This window comes from Nanorana parkeri, unplaced genomic scaffold, assembly GCF_000935625.1.
Source record: "Nanorana parkeri isolate BGI_ZX_2015 unplaced genomic scaffold, ASM93562v1 scaffold180, whole genome shotgun sequence".
Lineage (NCBI taxonomy): Eukaryota > Metazoa > Chordata > Amphibia > Anura > Dicroglossidae > Nanorana > Nanorana parkeri.
In genome coordinates, this window is record NW_017306448.1 from 2,816,847 (window position 1) to 2,827,043 (window position 10,197).

The 10,197-nt window shown below is 42.4% G+C and overlaps 1 protein-coding gene across 1 annotated transcript in view; it reads left to right on the forward strand.

The window, feature by feature from the left end:
- Positions 1–10,197, forward strand: part of ABLIM2 (actin binding LIM protein family member 2) — a 167,349-nt gene that overhangs the window by 76,405 nt on the left and 80,747 nt on the right. Inside the window, exon 2 of the mRNA XM_018554970.1 lies at positions 2,162–2,308. Coding sequence (XP_018410472.1) covers positions 2,162–2,308 — 147 coding nt within the window. The remainder of the gene's footprint in view (positions 1–2,161; positions 2,309–10,197) is intronic.

Sequence of the window (10,197 nt, forward strand, 5' to 3'; positions counted from 1 at the left end):
ACCCTTCCGGGATTGTAGCAGTAAAATCCACATTTTGGAAAGGTGTGGTTTGCCATACATAAGTACAGAAGTACAAATGACAGACTGATATGACTGAAGGATAGGCATGGACTGGCGTTCATGTTCGGTTCCAGCCTTGGTCTGGCATGCCATATCTTATCCTCAAAATGTATCTGACAGCTACATAAAATTTGGCCAGATTGTTACGTTTTCCCCAATGGATTGACATACATTTTTGCAGCCAATGGGAAATAATGGATCAGTTTCCCCACTTTGGCTCATCTAGACCTATAACACATAGAACCAATGACTAGTAGTCCAGGGAAAGATGTAACCTAACTCTGCCAGAAAGAAGTAGCAGTTCTCTTGGAACATGGCAATCTCATGTAATGTCAAAGTTCTGATAAAGCATAGGAGCATCACTCTTGGAACTTGGCAGTCTTATGTAATATAACAGTTCTGATAGACCATGGCAGCTCTCTCTCTGAATTTGGCAGTCTCATTTAACATAACTAGGGATGCACTGATACAGATACTAGTATCATTGTAGGTGCCGATACGGAGTATTTGAGCGGGTACCCGTACTCGCCCAAATGCTCCAATGCCTGGCCCAATACCCGAACTTCCGGTATCAGGAAGCCGGGCAGCGAGTCATTACATGCTGCCCGGCTTCCTGATTAGCCGGGAAGCCGGCTTCATGCTCTCTTGCCACCAGGTGACGAGGGAGCATGGAGCCGGCTTCCCAGCCAATCAGGAAGCCGGGCAGTGTTTAATGACCCGCCTTCTAGCTTCCTGATTGGTTGGGAAGCTGGCCAATCAGAAAGCTGGACAGCGAGTCATTAACTGCTCCCCAGCTTCCTGATTGGCCCCTTGTCACAATATAACAATTCTGATAATCCATTGCAGCTCTCTTTCATGGAACTTGGCAGTCTTATTTAAAATAACAGTTCTGGGGGGGCGTGGCCAGCGCTTGGGACGGATGGCTGCTTGAGACGGAATTCAGGGAGAATACTATCGCTATATGCAAATAGCCCATCTTCAATATGTTCAATATACTTTTTCTTTTTACCGTTACGAAAACTCAATAAAAACCTATTGAAATTAAAATAACAGTTCTGATAAAGCACGGCCGATCTCTCTTGGAACTTGGCAGTCTCGTGTAATGTAACAGTTCTGATAATCATGGCAGCTCTCTCTTGGAACTTGGCAGTCTCGTGTAATATAACAGTTCTGACAAACCATGGCAGCTCTCTCTTGGAGCTTGGCAGTCTCATGTAATGTAACAGTTCCAATAAACTGTGGCAGCTCTCTCTTGGAACTTGGCAGTCTCATATAATGTAACAGTTTTGATAAAGCATGGCAGCTCTCTCTTGGAACTTGGCAATCTCATGTAATGTAACAGTTCTGATAAACCATGGCAGCTCTCTCTTGGAACTTGGCAGTCTCGTGTAATATAACAGTTCTGATAAAGCATGGCAGCTCTCTCTTGGAACTTGGCAGTCTCATGTAATGTAACAGTTCCAATAAACCGTGGCAGCTCTCTCTTGGAACTTGGCAGTCTCGTGTAATGTAACAGTTCTGATAAACCATGGCCGCTCTCTCTTGAAACTTGGCAGTCTTGTGAAATGTGACAGATATGTTAAACCATGGCAGCTCTATCTTGGAACATGGCTGTCTCATGTAATGCAGCACTCTCTTATAAAATAGCTCTCTGATAAATCTCATGTTAAAAATCAGTGTAATGACCTCAGTATAGTGATGTGACCAAAAAGCATTTTGTTTATAAAAACACACAGAGGGTGTCAAAAACTGGAGCAGACAAAATCTGGAACAGCTGTGTTTGTCAACTAATCAGCTTCTCTCCTTAATTTTCAAATCTTAAAGAGAGAAGCTGATTGGTTGCCATGGGCAACTGCTCCAGTTTCAGTCTGCTCCAGTTTTGATAAATTCCCCCATACTGTATACTAGTGGTTAGGATGTTGTATGAATCTCACAGTCATGTGATTTTAATTTATTTATCTCTTTTGATTAAAAAGTACTTTGGAAGCGTTTGTTTTATAATTTCACGGACAGACGCATTGTAAAATCTGATATTTGAGTCTATTAGTCATGTGATTGGAAGGTTGAGTGTCTGTAAAATAATATGTGTTATTCTTTTCAGCAGTATCTCAGCATCAGGCTGTGCCGAGCCACCTTGAGAAGCCGGCTGGAAATGCAATCCTCTGTAGTAACTGCGGAATTGCCTGCAAAGGGGAAGTTCTGAGAGTGCAGAATAAGTATTTCCATATCAAATGCTTCAAATGTAAAGGTAGGACCACTGAAATATTATCTATTCATATATACTCATTCATTTTCGCAGTCTAACTACCTTTACTGTAAAGAGTCCTTCCTATACTGATCGATTGAGCTTCTTTACTCCATGGAAAGCGTATGTACCCTTGTACTTTGAAAGTCTTTACAATAAGAATGAAATTAACCAAATATTTATATTCACCTTGTATATTTTAAACTTATCAGCAGAACTTAAGCCCCCCCCCCTCTCCGCCGCGTTAAAGCTGCCTCATCCCCCCTCGGGTCTATCCCTTTTTCTTAAAACCCTGTCGTTTGATCAGGTATGTCTCTCATACAAACAGTAAATTGGGGTGCATTATGCAGTGCACTTCTACATTGAAATGAAAATGTATGTAATCACTTCAATGTAAAGTCCTATTTTTGGAAAAAATTATAAAAGCATGCGTCTTCATAAGAGAAAACATGTGAATTGATAATTTGTTTGCATAGGAGCCTGTAAAGCATTGCAACTGTAATCAGTGGATCATTGGTGCAGTGCTCTGGCTCCTGTAGTTTCTGCCTCCTGTCTATGTCCATACCTCAGCACGGACATTCAGTAATATGAACAGCAGGAAGAATAACTGTGCACTGATGTCACTGCACTGACTACAAGTGCACTGATGTCACTGCACGTGCATCTCATAGAGAACTGCAAGTCCCTCTGCTGTGGTGGCTGATAGGACTTCTAGTTTCTCTATTTTTCAGATTCTGTCAAATGTTCTTAACATATCGACATGGGTATCTTTTTGGCATCCTGCCCAGCTCACTGATGTCACTGGGTAGCAGGAGCTCAGTGGGAGGCAAACCAGAGCGTCTTGCTCAGCTTGCAGGATGCCAGGCTAAGAGCTCTTAGCAACCTGTCACACTGTGGCTGCACCCCTAACACTCCCAGCCACCACCTAATGAAATGCTGCCTGAGGCAACCGCTTCAGGCTACCTCATTATAGGGTCAGCCTGTTGCACTCAGCCCAGGAGTATTGTTATCCCAGGCTGCAGGATAATGTGGGCTGGATTCCATTGAGAACTACAAGTGGTGTTGAGCATTATTCAGCCTGGAAGATGAGCCATGCTGGATTTTGGAGCAGTAACAGATAAGGTGAGTATGGCAGTAAATGTTATTTTTTATATTCTAAGAGATGCAAGGTGCCAAAAAACTGATGGTCCCCTTGAAATTATTTTGTTTCCCCAAACTAAACAAGCCCAATTTTTCTAATTTTTCAGTATAGCTAAGACATTCCCTTGCTTTTTGCTTGCCCTCCTCTGAACCCTCCCTAGATCTCCTATATCCTTCTTATAATGTGGAACCCGCCATTGTATTCCATACTTTAGATGTGGCCTCGCAAGAGATTTGTACAGGATCCACACAGTGCTTGCATCCCTTCATTTTATAATTCCCAATATTTTATTTGCTTTCAGTAATATAGGACCATTCACGTCATTCCATGCCGCAGAGGAACCCTTCAGTTCATGTCCTCAGTTCCTTATAGCAATGTTTCCAAGCACTAAAGCACTGGGATACATAGCAATAAGACAGACTTTTACTTAAAATCCAGAGTTTGGCTTCCTAACATGTATTGATTAGCACAGTTTAATATGGCAATGTGAATAAGCTATAAAATATACCTTTAGTGTATAATTCCCAATTAGATGCATCAGATCCCTTACTCACATGTGACAGTGTCTAAGCACCCTCTGTTCTTCTAGCCTCACATGTGTCTCTCAGGAGATTAATAGGTATACCCTGCACACTTTTGCTTCTGCTTACTGTATTACATTGATGATGTTATCAAGGATGGGATATAGAAACATGAAACACTGTTACACAGAATCACAGTGGATGAAAAGGTTAGATTGGGCAAAAGAGTAACTGCAGAATACTTGCTCTACCATTCACAACTGACTTGATTCACAATGTTTGAAGGATAAAGTTGCAGCTTTAAAGGGAAACTCTAATAGGGGTTATTCACAAAGGAGCCAGCCATAGCTTCGGCTGATCCTTCGGCTCTCTTCGGCCACAGGAGCCCTTAGGTTCAGTCGAACCGAAGGGCTGCTGTACGGTCTATTCGCAATAGCGCGTACAGTGGCCAAAGGCGGCTTAGCCAAGCAAAGGCATTTGCTTTGGCTCGACTGAGCCGACGAGGGGCGAACGGCCTGCCGAAGGCCGGCCTTCCCCACACCCCCCGCAAATAACAGCTGGGCAGAGATCAGGACTGGCTCCGCCCAGTTGTAATGACAGATCAGGGTCCCCAAATGGCATGGGGACGCTGATCTGTCATTAAACAATAACAACTGGCTGAAATCAGCCGTACTGAGCCGAAGTGAATAGCCAAACATTGTTCGGCTCGCTTCACTTCGGCAGCTGAGTGAATAACCACCTAATGTTTTTTGTTCAATTTATTCTAATTACATTTTTCTTTGTTCAGTTTTATTATAGTTGTTTTGAAACCGATGTTTTGTATTTTGTTTTTGCTATAGTATATATTCTTTGTTTTACAAATAAACATTTAATACATGACAGAGGATTTCGAGATGAATATGGGTATGTTATTGTTAAATGACAGCATAGCAGAAGCCTACCTTGTGGATACCTTTGCCTGATTAAAAATTTTATTTGGACTAAACTGTCTGCTAATGGATCATTCAGTTCTTTGTGTAAATTTGCAACTTGAGCAACGCAACTCTGTGAAAAGGTTTTTTACAACAGTCTCTGGAAGACAGGTGAAAAGGAGACTCGACCTCCACCTGCTTGCTAAAAAATTGCATTCAATTAAATGTTCCAATGTTATGACTGTGATGCTGTCAGGCTGTATACAAAGAAATAATTATAGGCTTCTTTTTTTATTTGTTTATCTTCTATTTGCTGAAGCAAAAGGTTAAAATCCCATGCTGAACATGTTTTATTCAGCCCAGCGATACACTAATAAATGAGGTCCAGAGAATTTTAGAATCAATATCAGAATCCCTCTGCATAGCTGGCAGTGCTTTCAGGGATGCGTACACTGCGGCCTAAGTTCTCCCCTCATAACTCATAACCCCTTACTCATAACTTTACATGTGCAATCACTTACTATAGCCTAATATTTAGAATTTTCTACTTGCAACCCCTTGGACTACATGGACCAGCCTTCTATTCCCATGTACATCAATTAACCTTGGCCACCCCTGACCCTGTCACCAGTTCACCTGTTTTCTTTCCTTGGAGCACTTTTGGTAGATCCTGACCACTGTATACCGGGAACATCTCACAAAAGCTGCGATTTGGAGTTGCTCTGGCCCAGTTGTGTAGCCATCACAATTTGGCCCTAGTCAAAGTCATTCAAATCTCCTTACCTTGCACATTTGCTTGTCCATTTCTTCTGCTTCTAACGTATGAGCTTATTCACTTGCTTACTAATATAACCCATCCACTTTCAGGTGGCATGGTAACCAGATAATCAATGTTATTTACTTCACCTGTCAGTGGTCATAATGTTATGGCTGATCTGTGTGTGTCTTCAATGTATCAATGAGCAGTAGACATGTAAGTTGCGGAAAAATTTTGGTTCGGTTCGGATATTTTGTTATTTCGGAATTTTGGGATTTGGATCTGAAATTTAATTCTGTTCAGGTTTCCGATTTAAACGAAATCCAAATTTCGTTAGTTTCGGATGAGTTTACGAATATTCGTTGCAAGTAAAACGAAAAACCATATACAGACATTAACACTAAAGCTGAGACTCCCAGACCTGAATGGCATTCGGGTTCCGAATTTCCAAATTGCATTTGGGGGCCCCCGATTGCCATTCGGGTCCGGGAGCCATATACATATATTACTAAACCTGAGGTTCCCGGACCCAAATGGCATTCGGGATCCAAATTTCCGAATTGCATTCGTAAATTCGGATCCCAAATGCTATTCAGGTCTAGGAGCTTTAGTATTATATGTATATACTGAACATGAATTTTCTTTAAGGCATGTGACTTTTCTGGCCAATCGGATGGCTCCCATGTTGCCATAACAAAAGTTTGTCTTCAGACCTATTCGGGTGCATTAAACCGAAAAACCGTAAACCGAAATTCGCATTCGAACACATTCGCATGCATTGGGATTCTGAAATTCGGATGTGTCCGAATTTTCAAAGAATTTGTCGGAATTTTGATTCGGAACAAAACGAATCGTACATGTCTAATGAGCAGAATTCTAGGCATATGGCTAAATACACAATTGGGATTCATGTATGTCAACTATTTTATCCTACCATAGATGTGTAATTGTCTTCAGCCACTCTAGCAATCCAGACACCCCCAAACATCATATATAGGTCCTGGACCCTCTTGGAGAAATTGCAGTGAAGTAATATAGCTTGCTCATGGACCCAACCCAGCATGCGAGTGGACAGTTCAGTAGAAGCAGCACACTCATAAGGGTCATCCCATCCTGTAAGCATGTAGGCTTACAGGGTTAGACTGACAGCACCATACAAAGCAACAGAGCCCTTTCTGGCTTAGATAGATGACCCCCCACTCTCCTAGTCTGAGTGCTGCTGTGCAGGGATTGCTGGAAGCTAACTCCAAGGCAGATTCAGAGACTTACGCTAGATTTAGATTTAATTATAAATACATAGTTGGAATATTTTTATTATATCTTCCTGGATACAAAAAGCGGTTCTGAGCCACCCGGGAAAACAGGACACCACACCCCTGGTATCATTGAAGCAAAAAAGAGAAAAAAATGGGGCTTTGAAAGTGTCACTCTAGGCATGGAACACATATTACATATTTGATTGTAAAAAATTAATTTAACTGTACAAATACATATATATACAAATAAATATAAAAAGGGGTCACTAAATATACCCTTCGGTTACATACTCATATTGGCTTCCTACAAATATTATGATCTAAAAACACAAAAGGCCTATAGCCTCCCTGGACCACACGGCCACATTCTAGGCATCAATGATGTAATAATCATTAATAAATCATTAAGTTCATCATATATTGTCATAAATAGGTTATAGAATCTTGCATCGATGCACCGTGGGTCCATTCTTCTACGCGTTTCACTAAAAAGCTTCCTCAGGAAGATGGGATTTTTAAACAGGGTCTTGGTGGTGGATCAGTCCTTATCCCCAATAGAACAGAATCCATCGCCTAGAGGACACAGGGAGCGAGAGGCTTGTATAGGAGCTAGGGCGGTGCAAGGCTGGTTTTCATCCATATTAGATTCAACTGCTCCACAAAAAAACCAGGATCACCGAGCCTCCTGACCCCCACTCCCTCCACCATATATCTTCCTGGAGTTAATCTTAGAAGTGGCAGAAATGCTGCTCCTTCTAGAGTCATCACAAAACTTAGGTCCCTATAGTTAAATGGTAATTTTGTGATCTGCACTGCTGGTGTATCCCGCATATTATATCACTATCATTCTTCTACCTCGGCTCTCTTGCTAAAGAACTTTGCCCCTGTTGAGAGGAGTAGAAGAGCCAGTCAAGTGGGGAAGTCTAACATACCAACTGTTCACCCATATTCCCACCCCATTTGTTATTTTTTGAATAGGTTTGCTGGGAAACATAACCCCATAATGGTTAGTGTCACATTAAGGCAGCCATCATCCTAAACCTTCTTTTCGGGTCAATGTTTGAATGTGGAACTTGCCTTAATTAAAAAAGTGACCCAAACGTTGGATGCAGTTTTTATGTACTTTCTGGCTTCTTTAGTAAGCAAACAGTGGTGGTGGGTTGGTGTCCAGGGGATGTTTTTGGTAAACAGAATGGTGGAGTTCATCTTTAAAGAGGCAAACCTCTCTCTCCTGGAACCCTGGAACCAATATGTATTCACTACTGTACCTGGCTGAGCAAATGTGTTCACATAAACAAATTAAATATTAGGGATGCACCAATACTGTTTTTTTGGTACGAGTACCGATAATTTTTTTTCGGTACTTGCTGATATAAAGATACCGGAAGTCCCATTAAGGAAGCCAGGTGGCGAGTCATTACATGCTGCCTGGCTTTGGGCGGTGTGTAAAGACTCGCCACCCAGCTTCCTGATTAGCAGGGAAGTCGTCTCCATGCAGCGGCATGTAATGATTTGCCGCTTGGCTTCTTGATTAGCCGGGAAGCGGGCTCCATGATCCCATGTCACCAGGTGACGAGAAAGCATGTAGCCAGCTTTCTGGCCAAACAGGAAGCTGGGGGGCGGGTAATGACTCACTGCCCGGCTTCCTAATTGGCCAGCTCCCCAACCAATCAGGAAGCCGGGCAGCAAGTCATTACACGCTGCCCGGCTTACTGATTGGCCGGGAAGCCAGCTCCATGCTCCCTCGTCACCTATTAAATATGATATTACAGGCCTTCTTTTGCAGCCTGGACCTTTGGACAGTCATTGTCTGCCATGCGTTAAGCTCAAATCTCTAAGGCCCCATTCACACTGAGCGACATGAAAATCGCGTGGATTTTCCGCGCGATTTTATATGTGCGATATTGCGCGACTTGTTGCACAACTTTTTTCTATTGGGCTGTATGCAATCAGGAGCAAAATCGCTCGAAATCCGTGGAAAAAAGGGTCAAGTAGGAGCGACGAGCTACAAGCGATATTGAGCGGCGAGATGTGAACAGCTCCATTGAAATGGATTGGAGAAGCTACATAGAGCGATATCACGTGGAAATATGAGCGATATCGCTGCAAAAATCGTGCAATAAATCGCTTAGTGTGAATAGGGCCTAAGGGTATCTTTGCGGGACATCTTTATGGAAGTTGGCCAAATGTATTTTCTTCTCCACAGCCACTGCCTTTTTTATGTAAGGAAGAGTCTTAAAGACTAGCTAGTTATGAGCGAACCATTCCACAAACGGAGAGCCAAGGGAAATGATTGTACAGAAACATGTTACTTATTTGCTCCAAAACAGGATCCATCTGTTAGGAACCAAAACAAACCACCTGAGCGATGACCTTTCCAACACATCTGATGATGCAGCTCACAGTGGGATTTATAGAAGCGTGTAAACCAGATTCGGAAAACTTCAGTTTGTGTGTTAATAATGACGTGAAATGACTGAATCTTGGATTCTCTAACCAAATACACCTCCTGTGAGTGAGCACCCACTGTGCTCCCATATGCCACCACTCTGTAACAGCAGTCTCTGAGGACCATGCTAACACTGGAAATAAATATTGAAAAGGCTGTAGGTCTCTTACAATATGAGGATCTGACAAGTATGATTTTCTTTGTCTTTATTATGCTTTGTATTATTACTTACTCCAATGACGATGTTGATATTCACCTAGTGGCCACTTTATTAGGCACCGTTGGATCAGAAGGCCAGAGTTTTTGGCACAGCAGAGATAACTTTTGGTACCAACAGCTCCGATTCCTGATAAATTAAGTATGGTGTTCCAAGGCTTTAACAGTGTTATGTATTATGTTAGGGTTACTGTTAGGGTTACACAGTGGAGCGAGGAATAAAAATCAGGGAGTCATTTCATGTTAAAGAAGAACCCCAAGAAACATTTTTATTAACCCTTGCAGTGAACCTGGACAAAAAACGAGCACTTAACTCTTGCAGTGTAGAGGTAGACCCACTGCATGGGTTAATAAAGTTTCGGGAGTTCTTCTTTAAGTTAAAAGGTGCCGGTTATCTAAAGCCAACAAATATATTTTTAGCTTTAGTGTATTAAAATCACAGAGCTGGGAGGGGCGGATGTATAAGCCATAAACATCTCCCCGTCGAGCTCTTAGCAACATGGGATGCACTGACTAATGTCCCACCCTGCTCCTGGCAACCAGTGACGTCAGCAAGCTGGGCTGGACACCGGCCAGAGTCAGGTCAGAGTTGGGCAGTAAGACAATAAACCAGCCCCCAAATCCCCCGTTAGCGTGCACCA